Source organism: Gopherus flavomarginatus, chromosome 7 (assembly GCF_025201925.1).
Source record: "Gopherus flavomarginatus isolate rGopFla2 chromosome 7, rGopFla2.mat.asm, whole genome shotgun sequence".
Classification (NCBI taxonomy): domain Eukaryota; kingdom Metazoa; phylum Chordata; order Testudines; family Testudinidae; genus Gopherus; species Gopherus flavomarginatus.
Genome location: NC_066623.1, coordinates 74,688,739 through 74,709,700, shown reverse-complemented (window position 1 = coordinate 74,709,700; position 20,962 = coordinate 74,688,739). Strand labels below are relative to the sequence as shown.

At 39.1% G+C, this 20,962-nt stretch overlaps 1 protein-coding gene across 4 annotated transcripts in view; it reads right to left on the bottom strand.

Moving 5' to 3' along the window:
- VAV3 (vav guanine nucleotide exchange factor 3) overlaps positions 1-20,962 on the bottom strand; it is a 254,278-nt gene that overhangs the window by 45,655 nt on the left and 187,661 nt on the right. For all 4 annotated transcript variants that reach the window (XM_050962383.1, XM_050962385.1, XM_050962384.1 and 1 more), the window contains one exon: positions 6,949-7,085. In XM_050962383.1, coding sequence (XP_050818340.1) covers positions 6,949-7,085 — 137 coding nt within the window. The remainder of the gene's footprint in view (positions 1-6,948; positions 7,086-20,962) is intronic.

Sequence of the window (20,962 nt, the reverse complement as noted above, 5' to 3'; positions counted from 1 at the left end):
ACTCCCATTAACTTCAATGGACTCATTCACAGCTAGGACTGTGCAAAGCTGAAAAGTTAACACTAGGTTGTACAGTATCCAGTTTCCATCTTATTTTTTGGCTATGGCTAAATAAATCATCCTCTGATTGAGAAATTGCTAATCTCTCCACAGATTTAGGCAATAACAGTGAAAAGAAACCAGGTTTTATAACTTAAGCTGGTCAAAAAATGTAAAACATTTCTTGTAATCTGAACATTTCCAAGCAAGTCTGCAAGTTTAGAGAAGAGGAATAATTTTTCACTGTCATAAACATATAGCTAAGGGTTAATGTCTCTTTCACCTGGAAAGGAGTAACCTGAAACACCTGACCAGAGGACCAATCAGAAAACAAGACTTTTTCAAATCTGGGTGGAGGGAAGTTTTGGGGTGTGAGTTCTTTGTTCTTTGTCTTGTGTCTGTGCCCTCTCGGCTCTGAGAGTGATTTTTCTATCTCCTGGCTTTCTAATCTTCTGTTTCCAAGTTGTAAGTACAAAGATAGTAAGACAATAGGTTTATATTGGTTTTTTATATTTACATGTGTGTAGTTGCTGGAGTGTTCTGAATTGTATTCTTTTTGGATAAGGCTGTTTATTCATTTTTTCCCTTTAAGCAATTGACCCTGTATATTGCCACCTTGATACAGAGACTATATATTATGTCCTTTTTCACTCTTTTTATATAAAGCTTTCTTTTTAAGACCTGTTGGAGTTTTTCTTTAGTGGGGACTCCAGGGAATTGAGTCTGCAGCTCACCAGGGAATTGGTGGGAGGAAGAAGTCAGGGGGAAAATCTCTTTGTGTTAGATTTACTAAGCCTAACTTTGCATACCCTCTGGGTGAAGGGGGAAGAGAGATTAGCTCTCTCGGTACTTGTGTTTCCAGGACTGGAAACAGGGAGGGTGGAGTCCGTCTGTTTAGATTCACGGAGCTTGCTTCTGTATATCTCTCCAGGAACCAAGGGAGGGAACGCCTGGAGGGGAGGAGGGGGAAGGGAAATGGTTTATTCCCCTTTGTTGTGAGACTCAAGGAATCTGAGTCTTGGGGTCCCCCAGGGAAGGTTTTGAGGAGACCACAGTGAGCTAGGCACTGTATAAATCCCTGCCTGGTGGCAGTGTTATCAGGTCCAAGCTGGTAACTAAGCTTGGAGGTTTTCATGCTAACACCCATATTTTGGACGCTAAGGTCCAGATCTGGGAAAAAATGTTAAGACATTCACTCATTTGAAATCATGAACATTTTTACTGAAAAGGCCTATTTAGTTTATGGGTTTCCTTCCCCTTCTGCTTTTCTACCTTCCGTCCACAGCTTTTTTCTCTTCATTTTCCCCTTTTTTGTTTTTTTTTTCCACATTTAAATGAAACTGAAAAATGTAGTAATTATTTATCTAATTTATCATTCCCACCCCCCATCCTTTTCTCATTTTCCCACTGGAAAGGCTGGGGAAATGGAAATGGAAAAGGAAAATGATAAACTGAAAAAACACCTTAATTTTTCCAGGTTAGTAAAGAAAAATGAAAATACAAAACATTCATTTTTTGTGAAAAGGGCAGGTTTTGTTTTTACAAAATAATTGTTCATAAAATTTTAGACCATGTTCAGATCTAATTTACTTGTATCATGCCTGGCACAGTTATAAGTAGACACATTACCAAAATTAAAATGAACAAATGCTGTTCACATTGAGCAAAAATCACATCCTATCTCTGTCTCTCCCCATTCCGCCCTCTGATGATGGGCCCAAATTAAGGAAAGACCCAAACTGAACATATCTGCTCCATGTCCTAAAAGTCACCTAAATTGCACTCCAGAGGAGGAAGAATCAAGGCTCCTTCCACTCCCCGAAGTTTGATTTTGGACAGAGAGCAAAAATGTTCCTCTTGAATGCTACAAAAGGGCACATAGTAATAAGTAAATTCTGAGACAATCTGATCCAGTTTCATTCAGAGATATGCAAACAACACTGATTGGTACCTGAAATTTCATCTGCAGGTGTACTAGGAGCTAGGGCTGAGTACAGGACAGATGGTATATATTCATGTACTATACATTGTTCATGTAGCATACATTCATCCCACCTATGGGTGATGCCCACATTCTGTGTTGATGTTTCCAAATGGCCTTCAGAGGTAACAAAGTGTAGAACATGTTACATGCAATATGTGACGTATAAGCAACATACAAAAAGGATAATAAATTTCATATAGCACAAATTTCCACTGACAATGAAAACTGAGCTTCTTTTTAAACATTAAGGCTGAGATCTTCATAACTGCCTATAGGATTTGGATAATTTTAATGGGATTTGGCTGTTCAGATCCCTAGATAGATTTGAAAATCTCAGCCTAATAGCTCTACCAACCTAACGCATTTTCAAAAAAGACTAACATGACTTGGCCCACACTTATGAACTGACACATCCTGCGAAGTTGCACCTTAAAATGTTTATCCATCAACTCTTCAGCAGGCACCAAAGAAGATTACACTATACAGAGTCTCATAACTTCTGGCAACAAATGGGACCAGAGCTTGGGAAAAATCCTTGACATCTCCTCATTTGACATCACAACAGATGTCCTCAGATATATCTCGAATCAGCCCTAGCAATATATATCAAACAGATGGCAACCAAACTCATACTAGGACAAAAGCAGTTTGCAGACCTACTTTGGGCTCAAGTTCTCTACGAAATTTCTTTCAATTCAATTTCAAGACAAAATAGAAACATTTCATGAGACTGTGCATAGGATCCTCAGTTACTTTCTTCCAAATGTGGGTCATTTATGGGGAAATTTACTGAATAGTCAATCATAGCAAATAGGTAACTACTCCCTAGAGACCCCCACATGCAGATATCTCCGTTAAGTATAGTATATGTATTTTCATATATAATTCCCCAATACTGGAAGATTTTTTTCCAGGTGAACAATGTTGTTATGCTGGATGTTTTGTTACTGTACATTTGATGTAGACTGTTTTGTTACTATAGATTTCAAGCCAGCTGGTGTCTATCTATTCTCTCTTCTAGCAGTGACCTCACATAACAATACTGTATCTTAGTCCCTGGTGAGTTCTATGTACTACTGGAACATAGAAAATTTCCGCCCAAAAGGTAAAGATTTAATTTTTCATCCAAGAACAAAAGTTCACAGCACAGTTATTGTTCTTTAGGGAGTTACACTGAAAATATAGGGGGACCATCAACAACAGTGGCATTAGCCAGGACTTCTGTAATAGCAATGAATTGCTACAGGTCTAAGTCTGTATCAAATAAGTGTTGTTTTTCACAGTGGAAGAAACTAGTACAGTGCACATTTGTATGCTTTTGGCATACATGGAAAACATGATTGCCCTGAGGACAGTGTATAATTGCAATGGAAACCTGTAAAACCAGCATTACATCACACTTTATATGATACATCCTGTCACCCCTGAAAGCTTACCCTCAGGTTAAGTAAGTACTTTCCTCTGAACAAACTCAAAAGGAGAGAAAAAGAAACACATCAATAATAAAAATGAGACTGTGCACTATTACAGCTGCACCAACCAGCAGTGTTCCAGATAAGGGTCTGAAATTTCCATTTAAAACACCAAATTTTCCCTCTTTCCCCTCTCCCTTTCTTATTTAATTAACTTTGTGAGTGATTTTACTACGTGTAAAAGTGAAGGATCAGTAGTACCAGCACAAGCCACACACAGATAAGCACTGTGGCTATTCCACTTCTGGACCTTGAACAAAGAAAGCCTGTCATGCTAACTGCTGTGCCTGAATACTACCATGAAACCACCTCGCTCATTTTCATTTGTGACTGAATCCAGATCTTCAGCTGGAGGCAGTGGACTAAACCACTGCAGCTTGAACCCCCCCACTTCTCATTTTCAATGTTTCATATTAAGGCAATTTATATTCTCTGGGAATTTGCTTTTGATCGTACAGTTGAGAGCGTACAGGGGCTGGGTTCTCCTTCTTATGCACTGAGACAGGCCAAAAGATGACCTATCAAAATTCAGAATTTTGCTATCCTCTAGGACAATTCATGCTTATCCTGCTTGTGAGAGGGAGTAAAGAGGAGGAACCCAGGATGTATACAGCCTTGACTGAGCCAGAGAAAATGACGATAAAAAATTTGCTAAGGACTGAGACCAAGTATACAAATATTTCACTTGGGAAGATTTTCTTAACATTTATCAAAATGTATTTGGTTGGGTTTAAGTTATTAGAGAAGATGAAACCACAGTTTTTATTTTAAAAAGCAGCAAAGAATCCTGTGGCACCTTATAGACTAACAGACGTTTAGGAGCATGAGCTTTCGTGGGTGAATACCCACTTCGTCAGATGCATGTAGTGGAAATTTCCAGGGGCAGGTATATATAAGCAAGCAAGCTAGAGATAACGAGGTTAGTTCAATCAGGGAGGATGAGGCCCTGTTCTAGCAGCTGAAGTGTGAAAACCAGGGGAGGAAAAACTGGTTTTGTAGTTGGCAAGCTACAAATTTTTATTTTATGTTTTTTCTAGGTATGCTGTAAAGAACAAAAAACCAAATTGCACGTAACTGTGCATACAACTATTTATTTATTACTAACATCTGAGCTTCTGGTCAATTTATGAGTCTATAGTATCCACAATGGTCTTTCAGGTAAAAAAAAAAACTATTCCAAAATATCCCTTGAGTAAACGTCAAGATGTTAATAAAAGCTTATGTTTTGCGGTTACTTCTTAATATGCATTACAAATTGACCAAGACATCAGAGTATGTCTTCGACAACATATCCGAGAAAAAAATCACCCAAAGATGCTAATGAGGATGACAGTTCCCATTAAGGTTCAAGGCTAGTAGTAAGATTGCTGTGGAGATAGCTTGTTAGCACACAGCATCACCCACTTACCAGTCTCCTCCCACTAGCCAAACATAACATGTTTCTGCCTAAATCCTTCAACATGACAGATTCAAGTAATATCAAAGAGGCTTTCCAAAAGCCAAAAATGAAAGATATACCAGTGTGTGGCCATGGGATTAATCCTATATGTTGCTGGGAACTCTGGCCTGATCCAGAGAAGCCCTAAAGCATATGCTTAACTTTTAAGCATATGAGGTGGGACTACTTTCATGTTTAAAGCTAAGCATGTGCTTAAGAGCCCCTCTGGATTGGGCCAGAGTGTTCAGCATCTTGCAGGATTGAGCCCTACATGTACACAATTGAAAAACTCCCTACATACAAACATACATAAGCCAGTGTTTGAAAACACACTTGAATGTCTTTACATAGTACATGGGTCAGCAACCTTTCAGAAGTGGTGTGCCGAGTCTTCATTTATTCACTCTAATTTAAGCTTTCGCATGCCAGTAATACATTTTAACATTTTTAGATGGTCTCTTTCTCTAAGTCTATAATATATAACTAAACTATTGTTGTTTGTACAGTAAATAAGGTTTTTTAAATGTTTAAGAAGCTTCATTTAAAATTAAATTAAAATGTAGAGCCCCCTGGACCGGTGGCCAGGACCTGGGCAGTGTGAGTACCACTGAAAATCAGCTTGCATGCCACCTTTGGCATGCATGCCATAGGTTGCCTACTCATGACATAGTATAGCATGTTATGAAGCTGTCATAGTCTATCTGGTAACTGTATTTTTTAGAATTGTTTACATTTCACATGAGAATCTGTGGTCCAGCGGTCCTAAAGACTATGTCCTGCATGAATATACACAGGTGCTGGGTATTCTTTTGTGATTATGCTTGAGCATCTTGAGTGATCAATTTATAAAAAGTCTGATTCCTGCTGTATAAAGGATATCTGTGATAACTCATAGGCAAGAGTCATGTTTCTGATCCTAAAAAGAATCAAGGACTCTCAACTGTCACTGAAGCCAGTTAGACTTGAAGGCTTTTGGCACCTCACAGGCTCAATCAATCCTTAAGTGAACAAATATAATCTATAAAAATCAAATATGTCTAAAGACCCCCCCAACCCCCCAAAAAATCTAGCACAGTATTCTCAATATATTATTCATTAGGTCATTGCATTCTCAAAGAAAAGACTCAATAAGAAAACATAGGAACAGCTATACCAGACACCTTTCAGATGCCCTTGCATTTATACCTTTTTCTTTACCATCAGCTTTCCCCCAAATGTTATTAATTTGCAAATTGTCCATTTTGTGCACACACAAACACAATCACTCCCACTTTTTGACAAACTAAAAACAAACAAGAAAATATAATTTGAAAAAATTAAAATTCTTATGCCAGTCTTTTGAGCAAAATGTGAATGCTACCGTAGTTTGAATTTTTATTTGGTATGAGTGTTCAATAAAGAAAACAATCTCTGTAACAGAAGTAGCAACTAGAATCATGGGATATTGAGTTGCCACGGAAACAACCCCTTCATCCAATCAATAGATTATAGTTTTCCTATAAATACAAAACAGTCATTATTTGATTTAGGCGTCCCCCAAACAAATTAAAACAATTCTGTCTCCATCTCTGATAACTATTTTATCCACTATTCTCATCCAAGTCAAATATTTTATCTGGTTAGCATGCCCCTTAGTTCTATTGTCTAAGAGGACTTGGGAATTCAACGCACACAGAGTACTCTTGCTGCTTATGTGCCATTCACTTTCTTCATCTTAAATCATTTAAGTAAAATGGTTCACACCAAGGGCCCAGTCTTGCAAACTTACTCACTTAAATGAAGAGAGTTGCAAGATCAATCCCTTAGATACAAAAAGCAGTCGGTAAGCACTGCTGGCATCCAAAAGGTGAAATTCTTACATTAGACGTGTATTTTGGGTAAAATGCACAAAAAAATAAAGATTTTGTTGTTGATGATGATGATGATGATAAACATAAAAACAGGGTATAACAGTAATGAGCAAATAAGAGTTTTCTCTCTCAAGCAATGGAATGTAGCCATTGCTAAGCCCATACCTGCCAAAACCTGCTATGTGCATCTCCTTTGATGAGTTCAATAGTGTCCCCAGTCTGGATGTGTAATGGTGGGCCATCATGTGGCGCTGGCTGCGGTATCCCATTGTAGTTTCTAACGACTTGCATTTTTGGTAAACCTGCCAAAAATTAAATACAGGTTTTTGGTCAATGACATGGCAATCTAAGAAATTCCAATGTGCATAAAATAATATATATAATATATAATTAACAACAATCAACAACAACAATAATAATAATAAAGATAATGTATCAATGTTAGGAGCTTAACTAGGAGCAGTTAGGGGAGGAAGTAAAAGCAGATTTCACCAGCTACTGTATTTGATATTTGAACAAGTAACGAAATAAGAAATTTCTCTCAGCTCGTCACTATATTTTTTTAGTTCAAGAAAAATATTTCTCTTTAGGCTACTTCTTACTTCAAAAAAGCACAACACATACAGAAAAGAATCATTTTTCCCATCAACTCCATCCCTACCGCCTCCTCCTTTCCTCTTGGGGCACTAGGCTGATTTAATCACTAAGGAAGTTCATCCTTTTCTGTGTATATATAACACTGGCCTTGTATAAGGTTCATATGTTAAGGTTATTTTTGTAATCCAAAACAAAAATGTGATGGATGTGATGAAGTAATACTGAAGACATTGAAATGGAGAACCTCTTCAGGCTTGAATCAATGTTCCATAAATGGCTCTACTAAAAGGAACATGTCTATGAGAATCAGAGTGACAAATATTCCATGCTTCTGATGCAATCTGTTTTTAAAAAAAAACAAAACAAAACTCATTTTTCTTAAGTGTTATTGGATATATAGTTAATATTTCATTTTAAAAAGCAGAGCTCATGGTAGCATTTTGGCCCTATTGCACCAATATTGGCTGCATCTGAATTGTGTTCTTTTTCAAAGGTGAAAATGCCATCTCCTGAGATACAAGCCAATTAAATTTGTCTACTTTCAGGCATTGGATCATGTTACACCTTTCTCTGTTAGACTGAAGAGCTCATTATTAAATATTTCTTCCGAATGTAGTACTTATAGACTGTAACCAATTCAGCCCTTAACCTTCTGATTGTTAAAACTACACGGATTGAGCTTCTTGGATCTATCATTATAAGGCAGATTTTCCAATTCTTTAATCATTCTCTTTGCTCTTCTCTGAGCTGTCTCCAATTTTTCAACATCCTTCTTGATGTGTGGACACCAGAACTGGACACAGTATTCCAGCACTGACTGCAGCAGTGCCAAAACAGGGATAATATAAACACACTTCTACTGGAGAGTTCCCTCTTTATGCATCGAACAATCAAATTAGCTCTTATAGTAACAGTGCCATACGGAGAGCTCATGTTTAGCCAGTTATCCACCATCACCCCCAAATTGTTTTCAGAGTCACTGCTTCCCAGGCTAGAGTCTTTCACTGTGTAAATATGGCCTACATTCTTTGTTCCTAGATGTACAATTTAAATTTAGCTGTACTAAAACATACATCGAGGTGGTCAATTATTTTTTGTCAAGGTCCAAATTTCTTGCTCAAGGTATAGAAAAGGTCCAGACTCTAGAGAAAATAATTTTAAAACCCCCAGTAATGATAATAAGTAAATAAAAGATTTCAGGGTTTGTTTAAAAGCATCTGTGGGTAGTCTAGTGGGAATTGGAATGCTCAGCAAGCCAACAGTGTTCAAGAAATTCCATGTTGTCTCAAACAGTAGAATTGTGAAAAAGATAGCACAGAATTAATAATATTAAAAGAAAGCACAGTGTTAACAACATTAAAATATATCATGCCTGTGCGCCTTGCATATAATTCAAACATGCTTAATTCTGTTAAGACCAAATGCTACAGTAATTACAATGGCAAAAGTGAGTTGTCAACATGAGACTCCAGCACTTGGCCTCCAAGGGGCTGATCTAAAACCCATTGCAGTCACCGGAAAGAAGCCTATTGACTTTCATGGGCTTTGTCTCAGATTCTTATTCTTGAGCCATGTGATTTCATTAATTATTATTGAAACAAAATTCTGTGTGATATTTTCAGTCTCTCATTAATTTTTGGTGCCAAAACTCAAGTTTCCTAAAAGAACTGGCTAACGCGCTGGACTATGGACTAATGATCCCAAGTGACACAGGCACTGAGCACTCTCATTGCCCACTTGAAAACTGCAGCAGCTGCGGGAACTCAGTCATGTCACCTGACTACCTCAAGTCTACTTACCATATTTGCTTATATAAATAATGAATATTTTTGTTGTTACTTACAAACACCTCATGTTAATTTAACTTCTGAAATTTGCTTTGCAGCTAAAGTAGAATAATTTAAAAGAAATTTTTCAACTCTATGAATATTGGCATTTTAAAACAAAATATAAATTAAAAATGAAACATTTTCCTTAAAGTAGGCTGAAATCAAAGGTTCAGTATAAACTAATGTGCTATTTACCTGTTGCTGTAATTTTTGAACATAATGTATTTAACAGAAGACAGATACAGGGAGACATAAATTTACAATTTGTCAAACTGAAAATATGATGACCAACTATTAAACTTATTTTACCTGGCACATTGCGTACCCTGAATCGCAACAGGTTGGAGAAGGTAAAAATATTTACTGCACAAAGAGATGCTTTCACAAGGTCTATAAACTGATTTTCATATTCAAGAGGCAGACCTAACATAACAATCTAGTAAAGTCTCTCTTGTGTTAACTCTCCTCCAATAATGGGACTGACTGAGTCACAGAGCATGTTCTCTGGTTATCCCAGCAAATTCAGACATGGCACAGATAGCTTGTATTGATTACACATGTAAAAGTATGCATTATTCATGATCTGAAAAGTTTCAGTGGAAGGAGCTATATCTGAACCATAATTTTAATATATAGAAAAAAGATTATATTTTTCCAGAGAATGAAGACTAACACAAATCACGGAAATTACTCAGAAATGTGCACATGCTTTCTTCCTTCTATAAAAGCTCATCTCACAGAACCTCAGCTATATCTTAATTGGGTGTGGAGAGAAAGATTGGGGTACATGGAAGCATATAGCAAGGAATGGCAGCAAATGGATGGAGTGTGCAGAAAACTGTGCTTAGCTTTCTCTGTGTCAAATAATGCTGATTTGGTACAGTAACTTAGAAGCATTTCTCGTTGGTTAATACCGAAATGGTGTTTACAGCTGTATTTCAGATCTGGAATCTCGCTGTTTCCTCATTCTCCCCTCACTAGGGAATAAAAACTTCACAAACAAGAGTTCATACAAAGAAAAATATATATATCAAACCCTGCTAAGGAAAGTCCACAAAGGAAAATATAACCCAGTGGTATATGTTACAGATCCCTTTCTGTGACCAATCCACAGAAAACAAGAGTCAGCTATGGCCCTAGCTAGAGAGCCTAGGCTTTTTAGCTCAAGCTGTAGCTGCTTGGACATTTGGCTCTGGAGGTCTTGGTGTATCAGCCAAGATGGCAGATATCACAAGAACACTTATGTGTTTTTTGAGATAACAGACAAGGGGTTGAGACAGGCTTCACATTATAGCATTGAATTGACAGGCCCCAAAGCTCCACATTCATAAACAGCTGAACATGGATTGCAATATTTTTAATATCACTAATGGAAATCTAAAAATTGGTATCCTTCCAAAGGAGTCCTAAACTATTTAATAACTTCTTACACTTGTTTAAAAATACTCCACATTATTAGAAAAGATAGGTTTGTCAGTTAAGTACAAGAGCAATTTTTTGTTGTTAAACACAAACTTCAAGAAGCTTTTCATTTAAAAAAATATCTAATCAACAAAAGTAAATAATGTTTATAGCTGGGAAATTTGTGATTTAGAATTATATCATGGCAAAATATATTATAATACAAGAAAAAATGATGCGTTTTAAACATCTATAAATTCTACCACCAAAGCAAATGTTTTTAAAAGCAGTTTGTTCTCAGTGACATTTAATTATAGAACAATCAAAAATTCCTAACAATCACCCAAAATGGGGAATCTACATTTCTCCTTAGCAATCTCAGGGAGAGTGAGGAATAAATAGCATTTGAATGCCAATGACATGAGGAGACATACAGAACAGCTGGAGAAGGGAGCCTGTTTCCACCAATAACTGTATTCTATTTTCTAAAGTTAACTATAGAACCCTATCACTAATTTTAAAAGTGTATATTAGCAGGAATAAAAAATTCAGCTGAGTTTCACGGTAGTACGGGGCAAATTTCTATAAACTCAAACTAAATGTTGGTAACGCCCATTATTTTCAGCAACATATTCTCAAGTAAACCTCACTGAGAGGACTATGAAAGTACAAAACATCTTCAGTAGAAACAGAGAATCAACAACTAAAACTGATGATGTAAAATATAGTTCAAAAGACATTACCACTGTGAGGTATTACAGCTGCAGTACCAAAGAGATCTGGCATATTCACAGAAAACAGTTTGGGAGGTATATATCTGGTGCAAAAATAGGTGCTTGTGAATGTATTTGAATGCACCAAGACCGGATGACATAAAAGGCTGAGCTGAATCACAGTTCATGAGAAAACAAGGGATAAATACAGGTCTGTTGTAGCCATGTTTTATAAAGTACCAATCTGGCTACAGTGCAGACTTTACCTTTATTTAAACTTGTATTACATATTTGAATATGTTCGCTGGTAATTACAGGACAAGGACGAAGGCTCACATATTCCATACAGTTTTAGTTCTAAAATGAGTATTAAGAGAGAATACCCATTACATTAGGAATAAGCTACATCTGTGCATTAAAGCATCTCTATATCTATTAACTGCACTGAAGGTCCATCAGTGTCTGATACAAAGATTCCCCAGGAGGAATAAGATATGTAAATACTATTCCTTCCTACAACAAGAGTCATTCATGCCAGTGATAACCCTGTCAGAGAAGATCTCAGCATAAGTTATTCCTGAATAATCAAAAGTGCGGTTTAGGCTTTAGTCAGAGATCATTTTACCATAGAGAATGATGGGACAAAAATATAGGAGAATGGGGCATATTGGTGAAATTATGGTCACACTGTGTCGTACTTTCAGGCAGGGCCGTCCTTAGGATTTATGGTGCCCTAGGCGAGATTATTAAACTAGTGCCCCTGTGCCTGATCTGCTCTTAGCAATACAAATATAAGCTTACAGTATTGGAAAACTTGCCACATTCACGTTATTAAAACCAATTTAACTTAATTAAGCACACTGTAATGCTGATGGACTAGCACTAAAGAAGCAGCACTATAGAAAAAATTCTGATATGACAGAATGATGCAAATAATATAATTTTTTTAATTTATCAAAATTTTATTGGAAATTTATATGAAGAGGTATTGAAACAAAGATTTGTTTTTAATTAAAAGCAATCTTTCTGGTTTTTTTGGCTGCAAAATCAGTAAGAATGTCATCGTATGACAAAGACAAAGTCGTGTTTTGTTCGATTGCAAGAATAGCAAGACCAGTTAGGCGTTCCTGACTCATTGTAGAGCGGAGATAGTTTTTAATGAGCTTTAGTTTTGAGAAACTCCGTTCTCCTGGTGCTACTGTTACAGGAATTGTCAGTAGAATACGAGTGGCAATGTACACGTTAGGATATATGTCAACAAGTTTGCGGGCATGAATAAACTGTACAATGTCCATCACCGATTTTGCATGTGGCAACATTGATGACAGTGTACTCCATTCTTCGTACAGTTCAAGTCCATTTAAATCTAAACTATCACCGTGCTTCAGGAGGCTCTCTAGGTTCTTGCACTTTGTTATTAGTTGCTCTTGTTTTCCTATTTCGTTGAATTTAGTTATGTCATACAAAAAGCCAATCCTGCTCAGGCCACTGCCAGCTGAGTAAATGAAACCCCAAACCGGCAGCGGGCTAAGCAGGGCTGGTGGCTGGAACCCTAGACAAGGATCCCAGGCCCTGCTCAGCCCGCTGCTGGTCTGGGGTTCTGACCATCAACTCCTGCCAGCCAGGATCCCGGCCGCCAACCCCTCTCAGCCTGCTACCAGCCTGGGATTCTGCTCACCCAGGCTGATAGGAGGCAGAGGGGGGCCGGCAGCTGAGCTCCTGACTGGCAAGGGGCCGGCAGCTGGAACCCTGGAGTAGCAGTAGGCTGAGTGCTGCTGGCACCCCAGACTGGCAGCAGACTGAGCCACTCAACCCCCCACCGGCCCTGCTCAGCCCGCCACCAGCCCACTCAGCCCGCTACCGGCTGAGTGGATGGAACCCCAGGCTGACAGCAGGTTGAGTGGTTCAGCTGGCCTGCTCAGCCCGCTGACAGCCTGGGGTTCCTTGGGGGTCCCCAGGCCAGCAGTAGGTGCTGAGTGGGGCCGACGGCTGGTATCCCAGCTGGCAATAGGGCAGCAGCCAGAACCCCAGAGCAGTGATGGGCTGAGCCACTCAGCCTGCTGCTGCATACCATCAAAAATCAGCTCACCTGCCACCTTTGACACGTGTGCCGTAGGTTGCCGACCCCTGCTTTATACATTAGTAAGGAGATGAGCATATTACAGTTGTTGGAGGGCTCTTATCAGGAGTAACAGGCTATAGGAAAGTCAGTCAACATTTTTTGTTTCTCTGATGAAAACTGGCCCACTCCCTGCCTCAAAGCAAACCTGTCACTAATAATTGTCAACAACTTAGTTTTCTGTTTTTGGCTAAGATATTGATTTTAAAAAAAATATTGAAATTGGATTCAGGATTGTTAGCAAGAATTTTTGGCAAACAAAGTTGTTAAATGACAATCTAAATGGCAACACAGTACTGCTTTCATGCTTGGCTCACCCCCCAACCTGCTGGTCCAACAGCTGCAGTAGAGGAGGAGATAGGTGGAAAACTGCAGGATCCCAAAATACACCTCTTGGGGTGCAGAGTGGCAACAGCAGCAGCAAACCCTCAGGTCCAATCACACGCCAATGGGCACCACCACCAGCCTTATGGACCATGGTGAAGTTAGCACAGCATCTGATCTCAGGGAGAGGTCACCCATGGAGCCACAGCAGCTCATCCTGCCCTGTGCAGCTCCCCCCGGATGAGATGGATCGCTGGCAGCTGCCAGCCCAGGGGAGAGGCGCGCCCCAGCTAGGGTGATAGATCCAGATATCCTGATTTTATAGGGCCAGTCCCGATATTTGGGGCTTTGTCTTATATAGGCACCAATTACCCCCACCTAGAGTGACCAGACAGCAAGTGTGAAAAATCAGGATGGGGAGCCTATATAAGAAAAAGACCCCAAAATTGGGACTGTCCCTATAAAATAGGAATATCTGCTCACCCTACCCCAATCCCCTATCCTGATTTTTCACACATCTGGCTAACCCCAACCCAGCCCTGTGTGACATTCCAATCCTGGCTCGCTGCCCAGGAAGTGAGTTACTTTCACTTTCATTCCTCAGCAGACAGCCAGCCTCCTCCCCCTACATACCCCCCAGCACCTCACCCAACCCAGCCCTGACGGAGGGGAGGGAGGAGAGAGAGAGGGATGCTCTGGGGAGGAGGGAGAAAGGAGGGGGGTGCTCCGTGGGGCAGGGGGGGGAGAAGAATGGATGTTTGGGGGACAACGAAGGATACTGGTTCCAGAGCGGTAGAGCCTGCCTCACCTCACCTCAGCCGGGGGGAAAGAGTCACACTCACAGGGGAGCTCCTTCCCCAACCCCTTCCCAGAGACCCCAGCAGCCAATCCCCTCCCTCAGACTGTGCAGCATTCGGCTCTCTCTAGGACCCAGCAGCCCTGCTCTTACATGCTCCACTGCTTCCTGTCTGTCCGGGCTCCCGGCAGAGTGGTGCCCCCAGGCAGAGTGGTGCCCTAGGCGGCTGCCTATTCTGCCTATGGCTAAGGACAGCCCTGCTTTCAGGGCTCATTGAGTGAGCTCTGTTTGCACTGAAAGTTCAGTGCAAGTTCATTTGAATCTTGAGGATCAGAAAGAGGATTGGGTTGACAAGGATTGTCTCATGATCCCTTCTTTATGGTTGGAGTCTGTTTCATGAATTTTCTGGAATCATCCAAATACTTGGGATCTGATCCAAAGGCCATTAAAGTAATAGAATGAATACTACAGACTTCAATGCACTTTGGATCAAGGGCTTAATATTATACCGTCAAGTGTATGTGAAGGAATGAAGTAAGACCACATTCTTTAAAAAAAAAAAAAAAATTAACTCAACCAGAGCCCTAGCTCAGCAGCATCTGCCTCCCCTGGAGCTGAAGACAGGCTGCTTTGCCGCCAACAAGACTTAGGTTACCTACCTAGGTGGGTAACTCTCTCAAGCCACATCCACCTACAAACCAACTAATTGGGAGAGAAGCCCATTCCAATATTTTGTAAGTATGTAATGATTGAGGTTAAGTGTCAGAAATGTGACTCAGAATATCACTAATCATGCAGAAGACCCAACATAATGATATACTGGGAACCAAGTGCTAGAATTTAGCTAAATCTGTGAGTTTAAGCTTTTGATTTTCAAATGATCATCACCACTTGAATTATAGTAGCTCCCAAAGACCCAGTTGTGGTGGGGACTGTACAAGCACATATAAAGTCACGGCCCTTGCCCTATAGAGCTCTCAATCTAATGTAAGATTTTAAAAAAGCAACAATTGAGCATAACAACAACAGTGGAGGGAAAGTAGATGGGATGATGAGGGTAACAAGAGACACATGTGAATACAGTGAACAGCTATGTTCACAACTTGATGGCTCTGAGACACTTAAAAAAACATCAAAGTCAATAATCTCTATGAGGCAACTACCCAGCCACTATCATTAAAGTGCAGTAATCCAATTTGAAAAGGACATTTAATGCCCAATTCTATTCTGAAAGGTGACTATGCAAAAACAAGGCCTTATTGTACTCTACAGATCTGATGATGACTCTTCAGAGTCATGGCTGCTGACTTCAGGGACAAAAATATGTTCTTACTCCATGTTACTTCTGTTTACACTGCACTGATTAACAATACTGAGCCAATATACATGGAACATCCCAACACAATCTTTTAAGGATACTTTTCTGAATAGAATGGGGATTTAAGGAATATAATTAATGTTGGATAAAACTACTGAAGATGTGGGCGTTCCTGCATCAGAAAGAGGATGCCTTAAGAGGATGTTTGGTTCTCTCAGTTCTAAATGTCATTGTTTCTATGTATCTTGAGTTTAAAAATGTGTAAGATACTTTTCATGAGCTCACACTATGTCCAGGTAAGATGCCTTTTCAACTGAAATACTAACAATTCCTAAAGAATCAGTTTTGAATCTGCCTTTTTTTGTTCTGCTTCTGATTATTTATCCTTCCACTTGTATCATTTACCACAAGTTTTCCTTCACTTGGCCCTATATTCATTATGGTTCATTTGAATGTACAAATTTGCTAAGTCTGGCTTCTTGCATATTTAACATTCAGCTCCTCCTTTCCTCCATTAACTGTTTAAAGTTCCACTCATGGAGGCATTTAAATAGAAAATTCCATGGCAAGGCTCTCCTTGTACCACTGCATTGTTCTCTTGCCTGAGCACAGAATACTCTAGTGGGATATGGGGGAGCGGGGGAGCAGGAGGAGGAAAGGAAGCTGCACCATCCCATTCCCCCACCTCAGCTGACAAATTTACAACATAGCTCCAAAGCCTAACTGAAAAATGTTTACATTTCTCTTCCCTCCACTTCCACACAGATAAAAGCTTTTAAAGTTCCATCCCCCAGGACAAATAAATGTACTAGAGAAATTCAAATTCTTTGCAATCCTAAATCTATTCCCAGTGACATTCTGATTCATCTTTAATTTACTCACTCCAGTTCTCCTTCAACACTTCCTAGTACAGTATCTCTTTAAATTCCTCCCTGAAGCAGCACTCTAGGTCCCCGCCAATCTCTAGTTTATCCTCTCTAATTGTGGAACTTGGAGCTTTTGTAAGGACTGATTTTCTACCTGTTACCATTTACTGCATTAGCTACTCTTTGGGTAGAAACTTCTGAAAAAAACATATCAGCAAGCAACTAAAGCTCAAGATGTGAGGGGAAAAATTCTCTGCTAACACAGGCTGATCAGCATTCATGTCTTTATCAGAAATGCAAAAAGTTTACAACTTCAAGAAGCCCTTTTGTTATATTGTGTTTACAAGATTTGATTGTTAACAAACAAGTGTATAGAGAATATATCTTCAGTTTACAGAACTGAGTACAGTGCATACCCATATTGTGATAAGCATATCTTGTCATAAGAATACACCTCATTTTTTAGCCAAAGTTAGAACACACATAGAAACATTTGGGATCTCAAGCATTGATTTCAGTTTTTAGTTTGCATCAACACATTACTTTAGGATTGATAAAGATAAATCCCTTCCAAGGTGAAATTTCCTAGCTTAAGAAAGTCTCGGCACAGGTAAAGATTTTTTGGAGTTTTTTATTTATTTTTTTTCGGGGAGAGGGGGGCATGAAGCAACCCCTATTACATTTGCTGAAAACTTCTGTAAATCTGGCACATAGGAATCTAACTTTAGCCCACTTACTTTTGAGAATCTAGGTTAGACAGCCTAATCACTGACAACACAGATGGCTCATATGGATAAATGTGGATTGTAGAGGAAGAGAGACAAGTTAAAGCAATAGAAATTCCATGCAAAATTGAAACTTAGGTGTACATTCTATACTCAACATTCAGACGTGTGCTCGGAATCTTAATATTCCTCTTTTGTATTTTGGCTTCCCAGTGAATCCCAATACAATACTGGTTGGCTTCAAGAGAAAGAGGAGAAAAACTAGATAACGTGCACGCCTTTGTGCTGTGGTAATGATAATACTCCTAGGCATTCAAATATTACAATGATGAGCATGGTATAAAAGGTGGAGACATTAGACAGTACATAGATTTTCTTCGCTGACTGGCTATGAGTTCTCTTTCATGAAATTTCCTCTTTCAATAAACATGTATTAAGAATAATTTCATTGTACATATTTCATTTCAAACTCACATTCAAACAATCATTTTTTACTTCAAGTGACTTCAATGAGTCTAAGTAAGGGTTTTCAGGGTCATGTCTAAATGTTGAAGAATCTCAGTACTTTAAACTGACAATGGAAATTACTAACTGTTGCGAGTTAACAAGTAAGAACACACAAATGAAAAAGAGAACAATACCACAAAACATGCACTTTGTTCATTTACTTTGACAACTGAAAAGTAATTTAAATAATTTATATTGTACTGGTATAGTATAGTTTTACAAATAATGATGTATTAGAAATATAAGCCTTCACTAAAAACTTCTGCTATTAAAGCTTTGCTAAGTAGTGAGGAGACTATCTTTCCTTTGGTATGTGAACTAACAAGCGGGGTTTATTGAGGTGCAATAGCATATGAAAGCACAAAATGGCATTTATTAGATGCTGAACAAACAAAGATGCTATGCTGACTGTTATTCCTTCTAATATAGTGGCATAGGTGTGCAGGACTTTACAAACACTTTTGTTTAAACAGGTACCTGCCCTGAGGAGCTCAGAACTTAAATAGGACAAACAAAATTTAAACAATTAAAGGATGAGCCATAAGGGCATGAGCAGACAGAGTTGTGGATGATCAGTAACGCAAGACTTGGCAACAGAAGTGGGAATGAAGCGTGGAAGAGTTACTAAGCAGATATTCCAGAGGATCTGCCTATATTTTGTGTAGTATGTTTTGTGGGCTGTTCACTTACATGTACATTTTAAAGGAAAAGTATGGTATATAATGAAAGGGGAAAGAAGATTTGCTTTGGCAGACAGGATCTGGAGAATGTGAATGGAAGACTTCACTGTGGAAAACAAAACATTGAATACCATGAGGTGTACAATGCTGTGTGTCTTGTATACAGCCTAAACTTGTGTACCTTGTTGAAGAAAATACCCTGGTACACTTAGGCGATGCATGCTTTTGGATGGAAGTTGGTTATTTGCTTGGAGACAAATATAATGATGACAAGGAGTGGCTTCCAAAATGTGTAACAGCAAGAATATGACAGGCAGGGCTTATGTGCAGCGTGACTCAAAGTATATTAAAAGCATGACAATGGGAGAAGGCCCTGTTTTCCAATATGTCAGTTCAGTAAAATGGATGGTTAATCATCATATGGGCAGCACTACACATATATTTAAATAGTACTCATGGAGGGGTGGCCTACATAACTGTGTACAATGAAATCTTTGAAAATGCAGTTTTATGACATTAAGGCTCTCTGACTAGTTTTGCTTTTAATTACAGTTTATAACATTTACACAAATACACACACACACATTACAGAAGATGTATCCACTGATGGTTTATAGAGAACAAATTACAAAACTAAATATTAGAAGGAGTTTGCATTCTTCTCTTTTGCACTCAGTTTTTAACAATAGCATCTGCCTTTCCAATAGAAGATTTAATGAGCAGTTGATGTAAATACATTCTCATAAGTATTGTGTGTGTCCAGCAAGGTCCACTGAGAAAGGGTTGTAGCTGTAACACAGGAGGGAAAAAAGTTGGGAGAAACCTGACAAAGTGGACAGGATTCTAGCAAATATTTATAAAATCTAAGACATTCTAAATGACAGAACTGGTTTCATTTGGACACTGGACTTTTCAGTAATGCTTCTGAATGCTTCAATTATGAATTATATTATCCTCTGCCTCTTCAACAATCTTTTACTGTGGCCTCCACCCTGATTTTGATATGCATGCCCTTTACCACATACCTGATAGCTGTTACCTTACACACAATGGGATCCATTCTGATCTAGATGGATTTTGCCATATGTACATGGCAGCAACTGTAACTGAATATTGCACACAACACACCAGCAAAGTAATGTACAATAGCTATTCTAGAACACAAGGAAATCAGATCTTCCCTTCATCCAAGTGAGAAATCTGGTCCACTTTAAACTGTATCAGCTTCTAGTGACCTGTTTTCCAGATTTAATTGGTATACCCTTTACAGATGAAGAAAATGACTGCTCAAGAGCAGACAGAGTCTAAGTCCAATTGCCCAGACCATCAGATGACGAGACTGTTGGTCTGGATGAACGATCCTGACCTTCTGCTGAGATAGATCTGGGGACAGAAGACGCAAAGACTCTGCCAGACATTTGAAGGAGATCAGTAAACAACGATTGATGTAGCCAAGCCAGGGAAATGAGAATCATCCTTGCCCTATCATGACATATCTTTCTTAGTATCTTCTGGATCAAGGGAAAGGGAGGCAAAGCATACATCAAGCTTTTCCCTCAGTACAGAAAGGAGGCAACTGAAAGGAATTGACTGTCCCTGCTTACACTGCAATAGAAGAGGTGACACTTTTTGCTGGACCTTGTTGTGAACAAGTCTACATCTGGTCAACCCTAGCTTGAGATAGTTTGAACCAACTGTTCTTTAACGGACCATGCATGCATTTGGGAGCTCTCTCGGCTAAGATGATCCCTGACTTCATTGTTTTCCCCTGCTAGATATAGGGCCACAAGATAAACATCATGATGGATATACCAAACCCATAAACTTTGGTTAAGGATATTTCTACTTCTTGAAGCAGCACCAAGAATATCAAACATTGGGTGAGAAGTCTCTTCTACAGACACTGCTGGAAGATTTAAAGAGGACACTATACAAGCCACCTAACTGTGGAACTGTGTAACATCCTTGGAGGAGGAACCAGTTCTTGGAGACCCTATAGGAGTCCTAGAAGGAAGAAGCATAGGATATTCCAGAGTAACTCCAGCAACATCTTCTAGTCTCTTCTTTCTAACAGGGGACAAGGCAGAAGATCTTGAAATTGGAGAAACATACCTTCTTTTGGAAACCCTGTGCTTCCCATTTAGAACTGACAACTCAAAGAGAGCTGAAAGGTGAATCTGGTGAAAGGTGAACCAGAGCTGAAAGGTGAACTATGGTTTCAGAGCTCTCTGGAACTGCGGATGTAATTGGAACTGACCCAGTAATCAAAGGATCTGAACAACCTCGGTCCGACATTATACACAA